Source organism: Nerophis ophidion, linkage group LG06 (genome assembly GCF_033978795.1).
Source record: "Nerophis ophidion isolate RoL-2023_Sa linkage group LG06, RoL_Noph_v1.0, whole genome shotgun sequence".
NCBI lineage: Eukaryota > Metazoa > Chordata > Actinopteri > Syngnathiformes > Syngnathidae > Nerophis > Nerophis ophidion.
Window position 1 is genome coordinate 23,414,669 of NC_084616.1, and position 25,368 is coordinate 23,440,036.

General features: G+C 37.6%; 1 protein-coding gene across 1 annotated transcript in view; it reads left to right on the plus strand.

Annotated features, from left to right (window-relative positions):
• skia (v-ski avian sarcoma viral oncogene homolog a) overlaps positions 1 to 14,996 on the plus strand; it is a 181,432-nt gene extending 166,436 nt beyond the window's left edge. Inside the window, exons 4-7 of the mRNA XM_061903117.1 lie at positions 3,867 to 4,147; positions 4,230 to 4,540; positions 9,924 to 10,154; positions 11,056 to 14,996. Of these exons, the coding sequence (XP_061759101.1) occupies positions 3,867 to 4,147; positions 4,230 to 4,540; positions 9,924 to 10,154; positions 11,056 to 11,241 (1,009 nt within the window). The 3' untranslated portion in view covers positions 11,242 to 14,996. The remainder of the gene's footprint in view (positions 1 to 3,866; positions 4,148 to 4,229; positions 4,541 to 9,923; positions 10,155 to 11,055) is intronic.
• Positions 14,997 to 25,368: the final 10,372 nt, after the last annotated feature.

Consider the following 25,368-nt stretch of genomic DNA (forward strand, 5'->3'; position numbering starts at 1 on the left):
ACTGCTGGGAACCACTTTGCCAACAGCAAGTTGTTATAAACTGGAAATGAATGTACCGCATTTGATAGAAAACAATATGGCCTCAATTAGGGCTGAAATTGTATGGCAATATAAGGGTTTTGTATCGGTCAATATTGATAATTATTGATATTATTTATGACCTATGGCAAATAAGGAGCAGGAGAAAATTATATTTTAATAGAAATGTAACTTCCTCTGATCATAATCCCTAAACTATCAAGGCAGAAAGGAAATGTCAACACAAGCATGGGATCACTAAAACAATGTACCTTATTTTCCGCACTATAAAGCGCACCGGATTATTAGGTGCACCTTCAATGAATGACCTATTTTAAAACTTTGTTCATATATAAGACACACCGCATTGTAAGGTGCATAGAATGGATGAATTGATTAACGTGGACCCCGACTTAAACAAGTTGAAAAACTTATTCGGGTGTTACCATTTAGTGGTCAATTGTACGGAATATGTACTGAACTGTGCAATCTACTAATAAAAGTATCAATCAATCAATCAAAAAAAAGATGCAACAGTAGAGGCTGGGGTTACATCCTTTAGATGGAGCTGCGCTAAAGGGAATGTCAACAAAACAGTCAGATAGGTCAGTCAAACTTTATTAATAGATTACAAACCAGCTTTCTGACAACTCCACTCCCAAAATGAATAAACAGCGGTTTTATTATTGTCCTCGATTCAATAAACACGTAAAAAACAGTCTGATACTGTTACGGCAAATCAAACGTTAGTACAATCACAATATAGTAACACTCGAAATAGTGCAAAGCAATAATTAATCAATAACTCAACATTGCTCAAACGATAATGTCACACAACACATTACACAAAATAAACATAAAGCTCATTTTATTAAGTTATTCCTCATCCATGAATCCCTTAAATTCTTCTTCTTCAGTGTTCAAATCTAACAGTTGGGCGAATACGGCATCCGTCTCATCGAGGTCGTCATTAAACGAGTCAGTGTCGCTGCTGTTAATGTTAAATTCTCTCGCCGCTGCTCTATTCCCGTGTTCTACTGTGTGACTGATCGCCTTGAGTTTAAACCCTGCGTCGTAAGCGCGTCTCTTAATAGGAGCCATTTTGGGGTTTTTACATAAACACACAGAAACGGCACGCCTCCCGCAGTCATATATCCCAGCATGCACCACGCGCTTCTTCTTCTACGAGGGAAAATAAGATAAACGGCTGCTTACTGTAGTTGCGAGACCCCTTGTGGCATGTTTAATTCGAACACTGAAGAAGAAGAATTCGAGGGATTCGTGGATGAGGAATAACTTAATAAAGTGAGCTTTACATGTTTATTTTGTGTTGTGTTGTGTGACATTAACGTTTGAGCAATGTTGAGTTATTAAATATATTCTTTTGCACTATTTCGAGACGTCGTTAATGGAGTCAGTGTCGCTGCTGTTGTCTAGCAGTTCAGTGACAATTCCTGCTTTCCTGAAATCATGTCTCTCAATAGGAGCCATTTTGTGGTCTTTACATAAACACACAAATGGAAATAAAACGGCACGGCCTGGCGCAGTCATATATCCCAGCATGCACCGCGCGCTTCTCCTCCTACGGGGGAAAATTAAATCGGCGCCTGCTTACCGTAGTTGTGACATCTGTTGTGGCTCAATAGTGGTCCATGTATAAGGCGCACCAGATTATAAGGCGCACTGTCAGCTTTTGAGAAAGTTTTAGGTTTTTAGGTTTCACCTATTAGTGCGGAAAATACGGTAAACAAAATAGTAAAATTACATTGAACGCTTAACAATAAGGTGCAAAATTAAGGACTATGTAAGAAATGCTTCATAAAGTGTAAGAAAATAGTGCAAAGTGTGAAAATTTAAACAAAGAAACCTGAGAAGAACTATTTTCTGCAGGTTTAGTGGCAGGAAGTTACAGCTGTGCTCTAAAGAGTGAGCCAAGGTGGTGTGGTATTAGCGTTCTTGCTTTGCATCATTTACAGACCACATTAGTCTGATTACGTACGGTCCCTTTGAAAAAATCCAAAATCCTGTGCAGGTGACCTTTCCTCTTTTATCCACAATTTCTTCATTTTGACTTCCTCTTCTCACTCCATGCAAAGAATCAACCAAACTTGAGAGTTTGCTTCCATACTTCCGCTTTCTTCTCACCAAGAAGAATAAAATATGAGTGAAGGTTTAATCAAGGCGTGTCCAAACTTTTATCACTGAGGGCCGCACACTAAAAAAACAAAGCATATGGGGGCCATTTTGATATTTAAAATTTTTAAAAACAATACAATATATAGATTGTTGTGCACCTTTTAGGGCTCCCCTCAAGTTTGGTCCCGGAGACCCATAAGGGTCTCAGTCATAAAAATGTTTTAAAAAAAAATAAGTCATACGATACAATGCTTGGATTTCTAGATCGACTTAAGGTCTATCTTAGTATATGAAGTTTTTATTTGTTAAAATTTGACGCCATTTTTGTCAAAGAAAACCCTGTTTTTATTGCAAAAGCCAAAAATATGCAACACTTACGCCCCAAAAAAGTGGAATATCTTGATCCTTTAATTAATAATTGATTTTGATTCATTATTATTTATATAGAAATGACAAGGAACCAAAAGTGTAAAAATAAGTCTTACATTCTTTACTCTTAAATCTTAGATCGACTTCAAAATCTGTCTGTCGATTAAACCTTTTTATTATTTTTTTATGTTTTTTGTTTGTTGTATTCCCTTTTTGTCAAGGAAAGCAAATACACAAAATATGCAATATTTTCCCCCAAAAATATTTTAAAGTGTAATATTTGATGTGATGTGAAGTATTTGGAACCTTCAATTGAGCAACAACTGAAACTCTCGGGCATCTGAAAGGGTACCACTCATAAAAAGTGTTAAAAATATATATATATATTTTTGTTCCACTGTCAACGGAAATACATCTCTCGAACTTCAGATCTATCCGTCAATTAAAAACATTTTTTTTCCATGTTTTTATTTGTTTTTTACCCTTTTTTTCAAAGAAAACTATTTTTTTAATGGCAAACGCGAAATATGCAATATTTTCCCCAAAAAAATGTTTCAAAGTGTAATATTTGATGTGAAGTAATAGGAACCTTCAGTAAGTCAATAATTCATAACAACATTAATTTTGAGTCAATATTTTTTGAGCAATGACTAAAATTCTTGGGCATCTAAAAGGGTTCCACTCATAAAAAGTGTTAACAATAAGTTGTTGTTTTCTTTCACTGTCGCTTACATCTCTCGAACTTAAGATCTATCCGTCAATTAAAAGTTTTTATTAGTTGTTTGCCCTTTTTGTCAAAAGTTGCAAGTTGTTTTTCGTGGCAAATACAAAATATGCAATAGTTTCCCCCAAAAATATTCCAAGTGGAATATTTTATGTGACTAGGTCAAGAATTCATAAAAACATTGATTCTGATGCATTATTATTTTTGAGTAATGACAGTTTTAATTAAAAAAGAAGCCTTCATGGCAGCTTTGTGTGATTAGAATCAACACTGCTACTTTTTCTTGTTACAATTCACCTGTTTGCTCTTTTGTTCCACTTTTGTATGTTTTTTCTGCAATAGTATTTCTAGAATGTACAGCAAAAAAAAATTAGCCGCACCTTTGCACCTCTTGTTTAATGGAATGCATTTTTGTTGAAATTTATTACGTTTTTATGTGCTGAAAATTTTAATTTTCCTGAAGGAACTCTCCTGAAGGAATAAATAAAGTACTATCTAATCTAATCTAATTTAATCTAATATATTTATAGGGTCTGCCAACTCAGGTGTAACAAGTTGGGCTGGCACTTTAGTGACGATGGAAAACAACTAATAAATGTGCTTTGTGGTGGTGTCCTAGTTTCTACAACTACAAGAGCCTGGAGAACGCTGTGGCCCCCAATGTTGCCCTCACACCGCTGCCCCTGGGAAAGGTGGGTCCAATTTCCCCGTCGGTCCCCAGCACGTCACACCCGAGCGCAGGGGAACCGCCAGGCGAGGGCGCCAACGCCGGCTCGAGAACTTGCAAGAGGCGAGCCACGGGGGAGCCGCAGCCGTGCCCTTTGACATCCCCGGCGAGCAAGCAGCCGTCGCCTCGGGATGACAAAGACTCGGAGGTGGAGGTGGAGAGCCGTGACGAGTGTAAGCTAACAACTCAACCCCGGCAGTTTGTTCAGAAGCGACTCAAGCTGAGATCAGACGTCCCCTTACCTTCTTCTTGCAGTCACCTCCTCGCTGTCCTCCCTGTCGTCGCCCTCCTTCACCTCCTCCGGCTCGGCCAAGGACCTGAGTTCGCCGGGCGCCCTCGGGCCCACCGGCGCCGTCGCGTCTTCTGAGGGCGCCGCGGTCGTCCCCGTCTCGACGCCTCCAGAACTCGGGCTGGAGTCGGAGCTGGAGAGCCTGAGGCAGGCGCTGGACAACGGCCTGGACTCCAAAGAGTCCAAGGAGAAGTTCCTGCATGAGATCGTAAAGATGAGGGTGAAGCAGGAGGAGAAGTTGGGCTCCGCTCTGCAGGCCAAGCGCAGCCTCCAGCAGGTAACTTTTTATTCATGGTCACAAAGTATACACACAGCAATATAGTAACTCGGCGTGTCTCGACATACCAGGCTTGATTATTTGCAGATACTGATATTGATCTGATATCAGCAGTAATCACACTTGTACTATTTAGTAGTGTGGAGTTTTAGAAAAGGTTTGATCAAGTGAAATGAGTCAAACTGAGAACAATGGTAGATATAAAAAATCAGTTTATTACTAGAATGAGCAATTCTGGTAGGAATTGCGTGTGAATGCCGATACGTGTGTGTGGAACTGAAATGCTTGAATGTCCAGGGTGAGTGGAGTGTGGATGTTGGAACGGTTCCAATCGGATGAGAAATGTGGGATTTGCAGTAGTTTGTATAATGCCAATTAATTTTCAATGGGGAGAAAATTCCGGGAAATCATGGAAAAATAAAAGGGATAACATGTTTTGCATTCAATGTATCAGAAGACTAGTGTGGGTGGATGGTTGAAAGGTCGGAATCGAGTTGAAAAATTACGAAACATTTAAGGAATTTTGGGCATTGCAGAACATGATTACATCCATTCATTTGAATGGGAAGTTTCCTAGAAATTGGGAATTTTGGGAAAACTGGGAATATTTGAAAATATTGATACTAGCACAACTGTCCTAGATGATATGAATGGATTAGTGTTGGAATTTTTGGAATCTGTTCAAAAATGTTGACGTAACTTTAAAAATTGTGTGTGTGAGGGGGGTTGCATGTTTTGTCTTTTTGCCTAAAAAAACAGGGTTTTGACAAAAATGTCCACAAAACATAAAAATGAGCTGAAGTTGATCGAAAGATTTAAGCGTTGAATAAAAAAAATACGTACATTGTTTCATGAGGGAACCCCCTCATATATATATATATATATATATATATATATATATATATATATATATATATATATATATAATGTATGTGTGGGAAAAAAATCACAAGACTACTTCATCTCTACAGAACTGTTTCATGAGGGGTTCCCTCAATCATCCTGATGATTGAGGGAACCCCAATATATATATATATATATATATATATATATATATATATATATATATATATATATATATATATATATATATATATATATATATATATATATATATAGATAGATAGATAGATAGATAGATAGATAGATAGATATAGGACCTATTTTTTTTTTTATTTTATGACTGAGACCAAACAAAATCTAAAAATTGTTTTGGATTTGAAAAAGACAATTATCAAAATGGCCACCACATACTTTCTCTTTTCAGTGTCCGGCTCTCAGTGGAAAAAAGTTTGGACCCCCCTGTTGTAGGAGACAACGTAATGTAGTCTAATGTCACGGACTGCATCACCAAAATTCGAAGATATTCTCATATATTTATAATACTCACAACGACATTGACGGAAATTCCAGTCTGGCTTTTTTTGGTTTTGAAAAGATCCAACATGTGTCGAGTGCTTGCACAGCCGAGCATGAGTTGGCGAGTGATAACAATGAGAGCGGATGTTGCTGTTAAAGGAAAGGCCAGACTTCCATTTTTATATTTGGTCTTGGCCCGGGAACAAGAAAGTGCAGTTGGTGTGTGTGTGTGTGTGTGTGTGTGTGTGTGTGTGTGTGTGAGTGTGTGAATGTGTGTGTGCAGCATAAAAATATATACATATCCCGGCCCAACCAAAGCTACTCCGACGACATTACGCTCACACTTTGCGTCGGTGCAGTGAGGAGGCGGCAGCAACAAGCTGCAGGCTGAGTTGAGGTGAAAGACGAGTAGCAACACACTGACCCCCTGCTGTGCTCGTCTGAAGCAACGCTCCAAGTCGGGATAAGACGTGTCCAAAGTCGGGCGTGATAGGGTTTGTCTATTTTCCTTTTTGACGACAGAAGTATTTGTGTAAACTGCGAGGCGTCTACGATTACGACTAAACACGCACACTGTCCTCGACCCACATGGACACGGACGCTGGAGTCGGGCTGGTAACACCTAATCAATCAATTGTGATAAAAATAAACATTTTTTTCTTCGTCGGGGGAATGCAGAGGTATTGAAGCAAAGTTGGTTGTATGAACAAAGGCGATCGCTCTCTGGTAACCAAGCAACGCAGGAAGTGATCACTGATCTGTGGGAGTGACACACTAACAGCCAATCGGGCGACAGTATCAACTATCAAGTTCTGTTGCACCATCTTGTGTGAGAAGAGAAAGCCAAAATTAAGAAATTGTGGATAAAAGAGGAAAATTCAACAGGACAGGTTTTTGGATTTTTCCAAAGGGACCATAGTCAGACCAATGTGGTATGTAAATGATGCGAGGCAATACCACGCCACCTTAGCCGTGCTCACCCTTTAGAGCAGTGGTTCTCAAATGGGGGTACGCGTACCCCTGGGGGTACTTGAAGTTATGCCAAGGGGTACGTGAGATTTATTAAAAAAATATTCTAAAAATAGCAACAATTCCAAAATCCTCTATAAATGTATTTATTTAAAATTACTTCAACAAAATATGAATGTAAGTTCATAAACTGTGAAAAGAAATGCAACAATGCAATATTCAGTGTTGACAGCTAGATTTTTTGTGGACATGTTCCATAAATATTGATGTTAAAGATTTCTTTCTTTTTTGTGAAGAAATGTCTAGAATTGGCTTCACGGTGGCAGAGGGGTTAGTGCGTCTGTCTCACAAAACGAAGGTCCTGCAGTCCTGGGTTCAAATCCAGGCTCGGGATCTTTCTGTGTGGAGTTTGCATGTCCTCCCCGTGAATGCGTGGGTTCCCTCCGGGTACTCCGGCTTCCTCCCACTTCCAAAGACATGCACCTGGGCATAGGTTGATTGGCAACACTAAATTGGCCCTAGTGTGTGAATGTTGTCTGTCTATCTGTGTTGGCCCTGCGATGAGGTGGCGATTTGTCCAGGGTGTACCCCGCCTTCCGCCCGATTGTAGCTGAGATAGGCGCCAGCGCCCCCCGCAACCCCAAAAGGGAATAAGCGGTAGAAAATGGATGGATGGATGGATGGATGGATCGATGTTTATAATTAAGTTCATGAATCCAGATGGATCTTTATTACAATCCCCAAAGAGGGCAATTTAAGTTGATGATTACTTCTATGTGTAGAAATATTTATTTATAATTGAATCACTTGTTTATTTTTCAACAAGTTTTTAGTTATTTTATATCTTTTTTTCCAAATATTTCAAGAAAGACCACTACAAATGAGCAATATTTTGCACAGTTATACAATTTAAAAATGTAGAAACTGATGACATAGTGCTGTATTTTACTTATTTATCTCTTTTTTTCAACCAAAAAGGTTTTGCTCTGATGAGGGGGTACTTGAATTAAAAAAAATGTTCACAGGGGATACGTCACTGAAAAAAGGTTGAGAACCACTGCTTTAGAGCACAGCTGTAACTTCCTGCCACTAAACAAGCAGAAAGGAGTTATTCTAAGGTTTCTCTAGGTTTACATTTCCACACTTTGCACTATTTTCTTACACTTTATCAAGCATTTTTTGCATATCCCCTATTATCGCACTTTAATCTTAAGAGATTAATGTTAAGTGTTCTATTTTCCAATTGTCTTTACATTGTTCCATGCTTGTGTTGACGTTTCCTTTCTGTCTTGATAGCCGATGGATTATAATCAGAGGAAGGTTACATTTCAAATAAAATATATTTTTCTCCTGCTCTCTATTTTCCATAAATCATTAAAAAAACAAAAATTATTGATATTGACTGATAAAAAAAACACTTAAATTGTGGTAAAGTTTTCAGCCATCACAGCTAGCTCTACGTTGCAGCATACTTTAGTAAATAACTTTTTAAACATTGTACAGTTTTCAAAAGTCTCTATACTTTGCTATGAAGTTGAGACCCAAAACGCGAAAAATACATCGATACTTGCTTTTTGTCAGTACAGAATATTGTATGTCTGCTGTCTTTAAACAATGATGTAGTGTTTCCATATATTTATTTATTCATGGCAGTCCGTCACAATTGACCATTTGGCTCTTCCTGTTGGCCCTCGCTCATAAACAAAGGCTAATGGAAGTGTGTAAGTGTAGCATGAGTGTAGGTGTGGCCTAACACCGCTTCATACGTGCCTGCTATGCCAGAGAAGATGACGTAGCAGAAATAATCCACTTTCCTGCTATATTTAGCTAGTGGATCTTTTTTAATAACAGTGAAAGAGAAATATATCTTGTGGATGTAGTCAATAATCAAATGCATGCGCTCACAGATGTGACAACGTAAATCCGCCACCACAAGCCCAGGTAGTGTGCGTTACCACAGTGTGCAGAAAAGTGTAGTGAGCCAACATTTATCGCTTCCATAAGTGGCAAAAAAACACAACTTAACGACACTCTTCTGTCATTTGGAAACACTTTGAACAACCACTGCTTGGCTTCTTTCGCCAGGACGGTAGTGTGTGGCCTGAACGCACCTCTGTTTTTATGGCACACTGGGGAAATTAAATAAACAAAAAAGTAAAATATAGAGCAAAGATACATACGGAGAAAAGGCTGAAATGTTGACACTAACAAATAAAACCACAAATATTTGTCTTTAAATATAGTCTGGATTTTTTTACCTTCTTTTCTCACCTATTCCATAACAAGTGATGATGTCACACTGCCACCATATTGAGACAATATTAATAACAATATTGTTTTGTTTTCTTTCTTGAAGGCTCCACGCCATTGCGGTTCTTTTTACAATGTAAAATATTGTTTTTAGGGATCATATTTCTAAGCACAGTATTGTTTGTTTTGACATTCTGGGAGGTACGAGAACACCACTGTTCTTTTTACAATGTAAATTGTTGTTATTTGTGATCATATTTATAAGCACAGTGTTGTTTGTTTTGATATACTTAGAGATTAGAGAACAAAGCTGTTGTTTTAACAATGTAAAACATTGTTATTTGTGATCATATTTCTAAGCACAGTATTGTTTGTTTTGATATTCTGGGAGGTTCGAGAACACTGCTGTTCTTTTTACAATGTAAAACATTGTTGTTTGTGATTATATTTATAAGCAAAGTATTGTTTGTTTTTAATATACTCGCAGGTGAAAGAACAGCTGTTCTTTTTACAATGTAAACTAGTATTTATGATCATATGTATAAGCACAGTATTGTTTGTTTTTATATACTTGGGAGGTTAGAGAACACCGCTGTTCTTTTAACAATGTTTAGTTACTTCTTGGCAGCTGATACTGATATTCAAATTATGTTGCTACACACAGATCTTAAATCACGTATCGGTATTGAGAATCATTAAAATTGACTAGTATCTACTCCTGAGATTCTGGTATAGTGACAACCCTAACACATTGTGATTTTCTCCATGACAGTATTTTTATTTCCCCCCCCTGGTTGTCTTTCAGGAGTTAGAGTTCTTGCGGGTGGCGAAGAAAGAGAAACTGCGGGAAGCGACGGAGGCCAAGCGTAACTTGAGGAAGGAAATCGAGCGCCTGCGAGCCGAGAGCGAGAAGAAGATGAAGGAAGCCAACGAGTCGCGGGTTCGTCTGAAGCGGGAGCTGGAACAAGCTCGCCAGTTGCGGGTCTGCGATAAAGGATGCGAGGCGGGACGTCTGCGTGCAAAGTACTCAGCGCAGGTCAGTTGTTGTCGGGGGTACGCAAAGTCAACCACACATGAACAGAAGTAAACATTAGCCGTTAGACACATCATGTTTGTGAAACGTCAACCATTATTTTTAGCGTAGAAGACGCTAAAAATAATTACTGCTATTTTAATTACTGCTATTTTGAAATTGTTACTAATATTGATAATATTAATTTTGGTGTCACTACTTTTAGATTGTACCGTGTCATGTTTGCGTCTCCTTTCAATTGCTGTGTTTACTGCTATTCTGAATGTTGCTGGGTCAGGTTTGGTTTTGGAATTGGATTGCATTGCATTGTTATGGTATTGTTGTGTAATGTTTTGTTGGATTGATGAATAAATTCATAAAAAAAAAAAAAAAAAAAACATTTAAAGAAAAAAAAAAGAAGCCGAGAAGGGAGTTAAAGATAAATACATGCACAGTCGTGTGATCGATGCCTCTCGGAAACAGGAAGCCACGGCGACGTCCCTAAGGCATCATGGGAAATGTCATTTAGACAAAACAAGATGGAGGTTGTTCTCTCCAGCTGTGTCTGCTTCTATGTAAACACTGTCGTCGCCTTTGGCAGCTTCTTTATAAAAAACATTACCAGGAAAGGAAGTATATTAATATAAATGATAAATGGGTTGTACTTGTATAGCGCTTTTCTACCTTCAGGGTACTCAAAGCGCTTTGACACTACTTCCACATTTACCCATTCACAAACACATTCACACACAATATGTAATATATATATATATGTATATATACATATATATATATATATATATTGTATATATATATATTGTATATATATATATATATATATATATATATATATATTTTTTAGATAATTTTCTAACTCTCATGTATGATTCCCATGATTTGATCTTTGTCCTGTCATGTTTTCCAGATCGAAGACCTGCAGACAAAGCTGCAACACGCCGAGGTGGACCGAGAGCAGCTGCGGGCCGACTTACTGCAGGAGCGGGAGGCCCGGGAGCACTTGGAGACCATGGTGAAGGAGCTGCAGCGGCAACTTTGGCCCAGCGACAAAGACTTGACAGCCAAGGACAAGGAAGAGCAGTCCCAAAAGTGAAGCCATTGTCGCCGAGCAGTCCTCCCCCCAAATCCTCCATCACTCACACACGCTGCAGACAGTTTGTCCCACAAGCCGTCCACATGCTCACACCAGAGGACGGCACGCCAGACTATGACCGGGAAGGCGACAGAATCCGCGGCGAGGAAGGACGTCAACTTAAAAGTGGTCTCGCACGCCTCGCTGGCAGAAGTGGAATCATTGCACACGACGACAAGGAAAGGACGTCTGTGGTCATAAAAGCTAAAAGACGATTGTGTTTCCCGCAAAACCCTCCATCTTTGTCCCCATGAGGTTTAACGAGACATGGACTACACAGCGATGTAACGAAAGATACGTGCAAATACAAACAAATAAACTATGTGTAGACATGGCGTTTTTTTTCTTCTTGTTTTTTTTTAGGGACGCCATAAAAACTCAGATTTCTATTCCTGTTTCAGCAAACTTTTAATCTTCTAAAGATTTCATATTCCACACGTAAGCGTGGTCTTTTTCATCTTATTTCATGCACATGATGCATTTATTTTTGACAATATTCACTCCCTCCAGGATTTCGCAGGCTTTTTTTCACGATTGTCGTGGCCTAAAAATGCCTGAATTTACGGCAGTTTTTTAAGAAAGGTTGCAATTTTAATTTCAATAACATTGAATCGACTTTTGATTTTATGAACTCGCTATCAATATTTTAAGTTTTAGCAATGTTTTTAACGTTTAACCTGAAAAAGCACAGGATTTCACAATAAATGTAAAATACTGCATTGATGTTTTACTCCTTTCATACATCATAGTATAAACTAGATGGCAGTAAAAGCACATACTTTTCAAATTACTGTACTGTTTTAATACATTACAATTTATACTACAGAAAGAAACACCACCGAAGGCATCCATAATGTTTGCCCTGTCATCCACAAGTTGCAGACATTCTCTGTGTATGTTTTACACCTGAAAAGTGTATCCGTCCTAAACATTCATTAATGTTTCGATACATTCACCCCTGCATACTAAGAGCTTCCGTGAACTGCTGAGAGCAATCTACAGCTCTCATTTTTGTTGGTAAACGAGAGACGACAAGAGATTATCATCACACTCCAACATCTCTAACATGTTATCTTTGCTTGTTCAGCATTGCAAATGAAAATGTTTTTAAATGGTCTTACTCTGGATAAGTAAAGGTTGAATAAATATACGAATACATGTAAACTAGGAGATAAACATTTTTATACTGCATTACCCAGAAAGCTTAGCGCTGTGGACAGGAGCAGGAAGTAGGTCTTAGCTACGACGATTTAGCCATTTTATAAATAAATAGATGTCTTGTTACAGGTGGCAGTTAAGGAAACAAACCTAAGTTTTAAAAAATTTGATTGGCCGAGGTGTGCATCGGACAAAAAATTGCGAGTCTCATAATTCACGTTAAATTTGTGTTAAATCAGCACATTTGTGTCGATTCCTGGAGCGACTGAATTAATTGTCATGTTCAACATTTTTAATGTATGGGTCACCCTTGGCAAGAAATAAATGTTCAGTAAATTAAGGTATGTAAATATGATTACTATTTCTCCGACTTCATAATGAATCGCACTTTGTCCTAACAAAATACAGTTTTTTATGTTAATGTACTCTCACTATTGTCTCTCGAGCTTTTTTTGGAAAACGTCTTATAAACGAATGCTACCGTATAAATCCAGTTAACATTTTGTTGCTTATATGCATTCTCAAAGAAATATTGTTATGTTTACTTAAGGCAAAGTATTGTAAATAAACGCAACGAAAAAGAAGGCTCTACCTGTTCCTGGCTGACGTAGTTTGGAAACAGGTCGGGATCGGCGGCGGTGCGCCCAAACATGCAAACGATGACAAATCAAGCGGGAAACTTGGAAGGAATGAGTGGCGTTTTGATGTCATGTTTTCATATATTGTGGCCTTCAAAGTTGCTTTTATGGACGTTGTCTCTTCTTTTTACCATCAGATACCTAAACGAGGAAACTCTTTGTTTTGTTTCCATTCAGAGGGCGAGTTCTTAAAAAAAAAAAACCTGCACAATCAAATTAACTTTTATGAATTATATTTGGTTTAAAGAATCAAACAAGACATATTGGCAGCAAGATGCCGTGGCAGTTAGGTACAATGCAATCAAGATGTACATGATGCTTATGCTTTGATTGATAATGTTTTTATTGCTTGTCTGTTTTTTTAGGGTTTTTTTCCCCGATTAAAAAAAAAATTTCATGCATGAAATTTGAGAAAAGGTTTGCCATTCATATCGTCAGTTATGGGGCATTTATACTGTACATAAAAGGGGGTTTTATCGTCTTATGCAATTTGTATTGTCCAGGAGGAGGAAAAGGTGATTTAAAGCAGCAAACTGTAAACACATAAACATAAATACACACACACACATATATATATATATATATATATATATATATATATACATGTGAAATATATTTCAATTGCAATGCTGGACAAGCCCAAGTGCCTGACACCGGCTAAAATAGGTTTCCAGAAAAGACGATTGAAAACAAAAGGATTAAACTTCATCATTAAATGTAAACATACTGTAAGGCCCATCCCACTAACTGCAACACGTGACAGGTCCCCCACTAAAATATTGTACTTTTTGTTCATTTAAAATATGCATGTACAAAGTATTTTTTAGAAGATCTTTAATAAAAAAAAATTAAAAAATTCCTTTGTACATACAGACTTTGTGGACTTGTGGCCCCGATGAACGCATGTGGAGCATTATAAAGATGTTATTACTGTTATTATGATGAAGGTCAAATACCCTTTAGGACAGATAATACCATTGGGAGTGCAAACCCTAGAACACCTGCAGGTTATTATTATTATCATCATTATTATGGGTATTGAAAGGTGGCTTCCAATCCTACGCGCCGCTGCCACTTCGGCACGCCTACAAATTGGTACATTTTGTAGTGTTTTTTTTACACTCTAAAAAGCTTGTGAGTAGTTTTCTTTACGCATGTTTTTCTATAAATGAAAGGTTACAAAAAACAAACAAAAAAATGTTTTCTAAAGGATTTTGCAAGCAATAACGGTCCGTATGAATAAATACTTTCCAGTGTGACGATTTGAATACAAATTAAAAAATAAAACTGTACATATGTTTTTCATGTACATTATTGTATAATATATGTACATGGTGGCTGTTTACTTTTTGCAGAAAGAAATCTTTTCTTACAATAGTTGTTTTTATTTTGCTTTTTCTTTTCAAAACAATTCATGCAGTGTGCAAGAGAAAATTCCAAACAAGATAACCTCCCCCCCTTTTTTTTTACTGTAGATTCTTTGTATGGCTTTTTCTCCAGTCATTCATATCGGTAAATGTATATTTTATTTGTTGTTGTATGTTGGTTATACTCTCTGCCACACACCAGGACGACGTCTTAAAGATTGTTTCATCATCTTCATGTTTCTGTTTAGCCCTGTGCTGCTGCTAACGCAAAATCAAACACTTGGAGAAATGTTTTTTATGTCAGAAGAAATGTTCCTGTTTCTGAATATCACATATGCAGTATGAAAAGCTCAGCCGACTTGTTTGTCTTTCTCAAACTTCTTCCATGCACACCTCTCTCTCTCTCTCTCTCTCTCTCTCGCACGAACACTGACTATATTGTAAAGTAAAGGACTTTATGAGATTATGTTTGAAGATAGTTACGCTTATATATACGGTGACTGAATGTACAGTGTATAGATGCATTACCAGAAATAAAGTTGTTTGTCCACAATGCATGACCCACTTTCTTTTCCCTCAGACACTCATTATCTGGCAAATAGTGCACACAAAGTGATTCCTGCTGCTGATGAATGCAGTTTACTTTACTAGTGCGACTTGTGGGCTAATGATTATTAAAACCTTGTTCCTCTCGCTGGGATAACACAACAACATATATTTTTTTAACAGTTATTATAAGAGGTGGGAAAATAATCGTTTTTTAAATGTGACGCGATTCGGACAGGGATTATAAAAATCCATTTATAAATGTCAATCATCTATTTATTAATTGTAAATTAAGTAATGCAGACAGTTTTAGCATATTTCTAACTGCAGAAAGCCAGCTCACTGGGAAATACGACCTGCTCCTTTATTATTGGGCACCTATGTTCCACTTTTGCACACATTTTCATTAATTTAATAAATGCATTGGGAATTATTTAACTGTTTAATACAAAAGCACTGTTTTTAAAATTTGCACGTGACAAAGGCTTAATTAGTGAAACAAAAAGAAATGCAAAACTGCATTAATATACATTGTTTAAAGAAGCATAAATAATATTTTTTTTATCGAATCGTAGCTCTAGAATTGTAATCGTAATCGAATGGTGAGGTGCCCATGGATTTATGACTTATTTAACACTCAATATTGGGCTAAATATACAGCAATGTACAGTACAGGCCAAAAGTTTGGACACACCTTTTCCTTATTCAATGTGTGTTCTTTATTTTCATGACTTCGAGCACACCTGTGAAGTGAAAACCATTTATGGTGACAACCTCTTGCAGATCATCGAGAGAGTGCCAAGCGTGTGCTAAGCAGTAATCAGAGCAAAGGGTGGCTATTTTGAAGAAACTATAATATAAAACATGTTTTCAGTTATTTCACCTTTTTTGTTAAGTACATAACTCAACGTGTTCACTCATTGTTTTGATGCCTTAGAGTGATCTACAATGTAAATAGTTATGAAAATAAAGATAATGCATTGAATGAGAAGGTGTGTCCAAACTTTTGGCCTGTACGGTACACAAACACACATCTGAATAGTGACTCATATTCAACATGATTCTAAATCGATTCAAAATGTTCCAATCTTTTTTTCATTTTTGAAAAATTCTATTTTTAAGAAAGCCTTTTTTTACGCCATCTCCATTCAAGCAGAAGGAGATTTTCGAAACTGTAACCTGTTTTGAAAAAGTTTCACCATAATTAGTATACTCAATAATACATTGCAAGAATCGGTTTGATTTGAGAATAGACTCTGAACCGGATCGTCACCCCAGGAATTGGAGTCAGACGGAATCGTTAGAAGCCCGATGATATAACTTTTCCAGTAAAAGATGTGTAAAAAAATGTATATCTTAATTTGTTATGAATAAGACATTGGAATTCTTTGAACGATTCCTAACTTGAGGAACCGTTCCATTCAAAAGACAGACTCATTATCCATACATCCATTTTCTACCGCTTATTCCCTTTTGGGATCGCGGGGGGCGCCGGCGCCTATCTCAGCTACAATCGGGCGGAAGGCGGGGTACACCCTGGACAAGTCGCCACCTCATCGCAGGGCCAACACAGATAGACAGACAACATTCACACTCACATTCACACACTAGGGCCAATTTAGTGTTGCCAATCAACCTATCCCCAGGTGCATGTCTTTGGAAGTGGGAGGAATCCGGAGTACCCGGAGGGAACCCACGCATTCACGGGGAGAACATGCAAACTCCACACAGAAAGATCCAGAGCCTGGATTTGAACCCAGGACTGCAGGACCTTCATATTGTGCGGCAGACGCACTAACCCCTCTGCCACCGTGAAGCCCAGACAGACTCATTATGATATATTTATATTTTTTTAACTTGTTTTTATCAAGGAAACAGTCTTAGGTAGAAGTTTTGAGATCTGGATCATAATTTAAACCTTTATTCTCATGATTGGTGGGAATTATTCTGAAACTGTAATAATTTAACTTGGCTTATGTTATGATTCTAAACATTACAAAAGATGTTGCCATAGTCATATCTTATCGCAGTGTCTTTTATACTTTTTTCACAAGGTACCACCTTAGAAAAAACTTGACTCTTCAAGTACCACTATAATGAAAACACTGTAGCATAGTAGGCTTTAGTATTCATTAAAAACAAAGCAGCGGTTTTATTTAACAATTATATATTTTAGGGCTGCGAATCTTTGGGTGTCCCACGATTCAATTCAATATCGATTCTTGGGGTCGCGATTTGATAATACCGTATTTCCTTGAATAGCCGGCGGGGCGCGAATTAATTTAAAACCTCTTCTCACTCCTGCGCTTATTCAAGGCATGCGGAAAAAGTAAGCAGGCGCTAATAATTTTAAAATCTCTTCTCACCCCTGCGCATGCAATGGCATGCAGTATAAAATTTAGAGTGATATAAAAAAATTAATAAAAAATTATTCTGCGGCCACTGCACAGTGATTTGGGACCACCGCTCTACAACATGTCATCACGCCCACCTTTGCACCATGCTATCTACGTGCCGGTAGGACGCATGCATTTCACTGCTTTTCAAATGAGATTGCAATGCATACTTGGTCAACAGCCATACCTTTTACACTGATGGTTGTGATATAAACAACTTTAAAACTCTTACTAATATGCGCCACACTCTGTGAACCCTAATCAAACAAGAATAACAAACACATTTCTGGAGAACATTGGCTCTGTAACACATCATAAACGCAACATAAGGATTACCCAGAATTCCAATGCATCCATGACTCTTGGCTATATTATACACGCGCCCCCAACCCCGCCCACCTCAACCGGCGCACGGAACGGGCTGGTGGGGGGGGCGGTTGGTGCTAGCGGGGTGTATAATATAGCCATAGTCATGGATTGATTGGAATTCTGGGTAATTCTTATGTTGCGTTTATAATGTGCTACAGAGCCAATTTTCTCCAAAAATGTGTTTGTTGTTCTTGTTTGGTGTGGGTTCACATAGTGTGGCGCATATTAGTAAGAGTGTTAAAATAGTTTTATATCACAACCATTAGTGTGATCTGTATGGCTGTGGAACAAGACCCCTGGTTTACACACAGTAAATGCAAAAAAAAAATACCTCCGCCATTTTGAAAATGACGGCAGGGTAAGCGTCTCTCGTGTTGTCACGAATTTGACCCGGCGGTGAAAGTAAGCATGCGCTAATAAATTTGGGGAGCTAGTTTTACCCGGCAGTAATTCAAGGCAGGCACATATTACATGCCCGGCGGCTATTCAAGGAAATACGGTATATTGATTTTTTTGATTCAACGTGATTCTCGATTCAAAAATTGTATTTTTCCGATTCAAAACGATTCTGTATTCATTCAATACATAGGATTTCAGCAGGATCTACCCCAGTCTGCTGACATGCTGCAGAGTAGTACATTGTTTTTTAAAAAGCTTTTATAATTATAAAGGACAATGTTTTATCAACTGATTGCAATAATGTAAATTTGTTTTTACAGTTAAACAAAACAAAAAAATGACTTTTTTTATCTTCGTAAAAATATTGTTCAGTGTGTTGTCCAGCTTATGAGATGCGATGCAAGTGTAAGCCACTGTGACACTATTTTAATTTTTTATACATGTCTAATGATAATGTGAATGAGGGATTTTTAATCACTGCTATGCTGAATTTATAACCAATATTGATACTGTTGTTGATAATATTCATTTCTGTTTCACTACTTTTGGTTTGTTCTGAGTAGTGTTTGTCTCCTCTCAATTGCTCTGTTTTTTGCAGTTCTGAGTGTTGCTGGGTCAGGTTTGGTATTTGATTGCACTGTTGTGGTATTGCTGTGTAGTGGTTTGCTGGATTGATAAGAAAAAATAAATACATTTAAAAAAAATAAAAATGTAAAAAAATCGATTGAAAAAAAAAAAGAATCGATTCTGAATCTAACAACGTATTCGATTCGATTTGTATTCGAATCGATGTTTTCCCACACCCCTAATATTTTGTATTTTTGGCCACTATCAGATTACACACAGTTTGAATATAGGACAATAAAACATTGTACTTTTATTCAAGTGATTCTAAGTGAAGCCCGCATATATCACCAGTTGGAGAATCACTCTCCTATCCAAATTGCGTTAGGGATGGATACCGAATACAGTACTTTTTTGGTACCGACCGAATCCTGCCGATCCTGCCAGGCACCGATTCACATAAATTCCAACGGCGTCATGCTACAGTACCTGTTTTTTTGCACGTGACGTCACACCCGGTTTCCGACACATCGCATTTGACGATCACTCCAGCAGCACTGAGAGTGGACTCGACCAAACTACCTCTAAGTAATGTTGCCATTTACAATGCCAACAAAGAAATTGACTCAAAAAACGCTCCAAAGTAAGTAAAGTAAGTAGCTTGATGTTAGGGCTGGGTGATATATCGACATACACGATATATCGCGGGTTTGTCTCTGTGCGATATAGAAAATGACTATATCGTGATATTCGAGTATACGGTCTCACGCAATTATTTTTAGCTGCGGGAATTACAAAACCTTGGGAAATTGTGTTAGATGTAAATATAAATGGAATACAATGATTTGCAAATCATTTTCAACCCATATTCAGTTGAATATGCTACAAAGACAACATATTTGATGTTCAAACTGATAAACTTTTTTTTTTTTTGCAAATAATCATTAACTTTAGAATTTGATGCCAGCAACACCTGACAAAGAAGTTGGGAAAGGTGTCAATAAATACTGATAAAGTTGAGGAATGCTCATCAAACACTTATTTGGAACATCCCACAGGTGTGCAGGCTAATTGGGAACAGGTGGGTGCCATGATTGGGTATAAAAGCAGCTTCCATGAAATGCTAAGTAATTCGCAAAAAAGGATGGCGTGAGGGTCACCACTTTGTTATCAAATTGTCTAACAGTTTTAGAACAACATTTCTCATTGAGCTATAGCAAGGAATTTAGGGATTTTACCATTTACGGTCCGTAAAATCATCAAAATGTTCAGAGAATCTGGAGAAATCACTGCACGTAAGCGATGCTATTACGGACCTTTGATCCCTCAGGCGGTACAGCATCAAAAACCGACGTCAGTGTGTAAAGGATATCACTACATGGGCTCAGGAACACTTCATAAAACCACTGTCAGTAACTACAGTTGGACGCTACATCTGTAAGTGCAAGTTAAAACTCTGATATGCAAAGCGAAAGCCATTTATTAACAACACCCATGAACGCCGCTGGCTTCGCTGGGCCCAAGCTCATCTAGGATGGACTGATGCAAAGTGGAAAAGTGTTCTGTGGTCTGACGAGTCCACATTTCAAATTATATTTGTAAACCGTGAACTTGGTGTCCTCCGGAACAAAGAGGAAAATAACCATCCGGATTGTTATAGGCGCAAAGTTCAAAAGCCAGCATCTGTGCTGGTATGGGGGTGTATTAGTGCCCAAGGCATGGGTAACTTACACATCTGTGAAGGCACCATTAATGCTGAACGGTCCATACAGGTTTTGGAGCAAAATATGTTGTCATCCAAGCAACTTTATCAGCTTATTTCAGCAAAACAATGCCAAGCCACGTGTTACAACAGCGTGGCTTCGTAGTAAAAGAGTGCTGGTACTTTCCTGGCCCGCCTGCAGTCCAGACATGTCTCCCATCGAAAATGTGTGGCCCATTATGAAGCGTAAAATACGACAGCGGAGAACCCGGACTGTTGAACGACTAAAGCTCTACATAAAACAAGAATGGGAAAGAATTCCACTTTCAAAGCTTCAACAATTAGTTTCCTCAGTTCCCAAAAGTTTATTGAGTGTTGTTAAAAGAAAATGTGATGTAACACTTTTCCTTTTTGTGATGTAACCTTTCCCAACTACTTTGGCATGTGTTGCAGCCAAGAAATTCTAAGTTAATTATTATTTGCAAAAAAAATAAAGTTTATGAGTTTGAACATCAAATATCTTGTATTTGTAGTGCATTCAATTGAATATGGGTTGAAAAGGATTTGCAAATCATTGTATTCCGTTTATATTTTCATCTAACACAATTTCCAAACTCATATGGAAACGGGGTTTGTACATTTCAGGCTCTTCTCGCTCTTTCCTGTCTCTCCTTCTCAAAGAAAAGCGCACCTTCTTACACACGTCACATACTGTCACGTCATACATCACATACGTATACGCCCTCGCGGAGCAGAGAGGTAGCAGCATGGGTAACGTTAGCTGTGACGCTAGCGGAGCCATGCGAGTGGTAATACGAGAGAAAAAAGGTGCGAATGGAAGAAAAATTAATTCCCAAGAAAAACCGCAGGGGGTCCATCGTCTGGTGGTGGTTTGGCTTCAAGTGGGAATATGTTGAACAGACAACAGTAATAAAACCGTTGTCAAGTTTTGGCCAAAAGCGTTGCTACAAAAAAATAGCATTACTGCTAATATGTTGCATCATTTGAAAAGTCACCTGCTAGAGAATGAAGAGTGCTTACTCCGCATGTCAACATCTCCATTCGGTGCCACACGCCCACACCATCAAAATGCCGAGGCAAACATTTCCAGATCAACACCCTATGAAAAAATAGTCAACAACAGAAGTTAATTACGTCCTTAGTAACCTACCACATAGAGAAGGACGAACACTATTTGATTTCCTATTTTGCAGCTGATTTTTATTTTGACACTTAAAATGTCTCTGACAATCTTGCACTTTCTGTTTCGGAAATGACATGAACTTTTGTGCCATTGCTTAATAACTGTTTAATAAATACAGTTTTGGTCTATTGACTTAGTTGTGATTTCCTTCTCTGCATGAAAGTTTATAATGAGCATATAATAATGCAGTATGAACAAGAATGTTTTAACGTAGACACATAGACTCATCAGACTGCTGTAATTATATGTATCAAGTGTTAATTCAAGGCCAAGGCAAAATATCGGGATATAAATTGTGTATCGCGATATGGCCTAAAAATTTCGAAATATTAAAAAAAGGCCATATCGCCCAGCCCTACTTAATGCTAATATACACTGTCTTTGCTACTGACATGCTACTGATTAGCCATAGCGATTTTACACGGCGATTCAAACACCTTCAAATGTGTTAATAAAACTACAACTAAGATGCACGTTACAATCAAACAGCTGGTGCATAATAAGTACAATACTTACAGTATCGTCACTTTTTAGGACGCAACAAACTGCAAAGACTGAGATGACCAACACACCATGAACAATAGGTTACTTACTATGAATTGATTCACGTGGAACACAACTTCAACAAGTTAAAAATGTATTTGGGTGTTACCATTTAGTGGTCAATTGTACGAAACATGTACTGTACTGTACAATCTACTAATAAAAGTTTCAATCAATCAATGCCATCTAACGTCCCGGACTTAAAACTGCAATTTAATGTCATACTTGCAAATGAGACTCGGGAATGTGATAATGAAAGTGCTACAGGCTCCCCTCAATTAGTGTCAATTGGATACAAGCCTAACTTGGAAACACATTGTTCATATAAATATTTAAATAAAGCATAAAAAACCTGTTTACGACTTTCTAAACACATTTTTGAACATAATTAGAGTCCTCTAAGCATGAAATACCAGCCATAGAGTCATATTTACTCCCATAGAATCATCATACTGCTGTGATTATATGTTTTAAAGGCCTACTGAAATGAGATTTTCTTATTCAAACGGGGATAGCAGGTCCATTCTATATGTCATACTTGATCATTTTGCGATATTGCCATATTTTTGCTGAAAGGATTTAGTAGAGAACATCCACACTAAAGTTCACAACTTTCGGTGCTAAGAGAAATGCCCTGACTCTACCGGAAGTCGCAGACGATGACGTCACATGTTTGATGGCTCCTCACATATTCACATTGTTTTTAATGGGAGCCTCCAACAAAAAGTGCTATTCGGACCGAGAAAACGACAATTTCCCCATTAATTTGAGCCAGGATGAAAGTTTTGTGTTTAAGGATATTATTGATAGCGACGGACTAGGAAAAAAAAAAGTAAAAAAAAAAAAACGCGATTGCATTGGGAAAGATTCCGATGTTTTTAGACACATTTACTAGGTTAATTCTGGGAAATCCCTTATCTTTCTATTGTGTTGCTAGTGTTTTAGTGAGTTTAATATTACCTGATAGTCGGAAGAGTGTCTCCACGGGTGTCTTGACGCGTAGTGTCTCAGGGGAGTCGACGGCACAAACTCAGCTTTTCTCCGGTAAGAACTGACTTTTTAACCACAATTTTCTCACCGAAACCTGCTGGTTGACATGTGGTCAGGATCCATGTTCTCTTGACCGCGCTCTGATCCATAGGAAAGTTTCACCGCCAGGAATTTTAAACAAGGAATCACCGTGTGTTTGTGTGGCTAAAGGCTAAAGCTTCCCAACTCCATCTTTCTAGTGTGACTTCTCCAATATAAATTGAACAAATTGCAAAAGACTCAGCAACACAGATGTCACTACTGCCTACTTTGTCTTGTTATATTCTTATTTTACTGTTGCATTTTTTATTCCCATTGTTGCTTTTTATTTTTTATTCTTATTGTAATATTTCTCTATTTTGTTTCCATTTAAACCCCCATTATTCACTTTTTACTTTTTTTAAATTGATCTCAACTCTGTACACTGCTGCTGGAATTTTAATTTTCCTGAAGGAACTCTCCTGAAGGAATCAATAAAGTACTATCTGATCTAATCTATCTAATCTAATCTAGTCACTACGCCAGAAAAGTACTTCCTTGGTGTTAGCTCTTACAATAACAATGTGATGTAAATTTTAAATATTCAGATGTAAATAGCGCTTTGTTGGCAGTTTTTTCAAGTGTTTTAGGGGGGCTTTATAGGCCAAATAGTAGAATTCCAAACTGCTGCAGTGCCTTTGCCGACCACCAGGATGCGTTTATTTTCTGTGCGCAACATCCATACGCATACAGCAACTTGTGACTTGTCACATGCACTTCTTCGTAAGTCCAAAAGCGTCTGGTAATGCGTTTTTAATATAATTTAAAATGAAGAGAAGCTCACGTACCTGTGCACAACATACAGACGTAATACAGCGACTTCAGCCATGTTTGTCACATAACATACACCTTTAAGAAGGAAGGAAACTATATGAAAAAACGATCTTCATTAGATTATTTCTATTAAAAACACAACTTTCATGGGCTTTACTAAAGTATTGTACAACATAAAGTGCACAATACACGTAATGTATACACATTTAAACGTATTTTGTTTATATATCAATCAATTCAACCTACCTCTTCGTCAGACCGGAAGTGACTGAAAAAGTGCGCGCAAAGATAACAGGAAATGAGGTCACAGCCCTGTCAAAGTTCACTTGCTGAAAATAAAATTAAATGAAGATAAAGACTGTGAATGGGACAAGCGGTAGTAAATGGATGGATGGATAGACTGCTCCTGAAAGAGTACATAGAACACACAAATACAGGTGAAATTCCCCAAAAATTGAATAACATGCAAACGTCCATTTATATCAGTGATTCCATTCCAAATGTGAAACTACTATGTGATTTCAACACATCACATGCAAAGTGAAATGTGTCAAACTTGTATTTGTTATAATTTTGGTGATCATACTTGTTTATTTTGTATTCATTTGTTAATATATTTTTTTACGTATTCATTTGTAATTAATGTATTTATTTTGTGTACATTTATTTATTTTTTAATTCAATTGTTCATTATTTATTTATGAATTGACTTATTTATTTATTTATTTTCTTATTTTTGTATTTGTTTCTCATTTGTTTACTTATTCAAGGTCGAAATATTTCAGTGTGTAAGTACTTTGGAGCACCTTCGACAATAGCATATGATAATAATAAACGTCATAATTTTGGTCACAATAACCGTTTTATGTATGTTTTATGTAGGATATATATTGTTATAAATTCTGCTTCTGGCTGATAACTGAACTTTGGTTCAATGCGATATGAATTAATAGGACAGGAAGTGCTCCTTCCATACAGTTGAAACATTCTTTGCAGAGTATGAATTCGTCTGATACAGTGTGATATCATGACATTTGCGTACTCCGACATCCAAGAAGTATTTTCTTTTGTGACACACTCCCTGTTCTGATATCCGTCTGTAATCACACAAGTTGGACGATGAGGACTTCAGGAGGTCCTTCTCATGTTGACATACAACAACATGTCTTCCAATAGAATGAGATCGTCAACGTCTTCCAGGAAAAAGCTTCAGTTTTCACAACAGCGACGGGAAACAAACATATGGTTTCAGGGCATTAAGGCTGCATAATTACTGCAGATATCTAAAAAAAGAAGACTTCCAGAAGAATGTACAGCAGGTCTCACTTCCACTCCCACTCAGCCTGACGGCATTTGATGT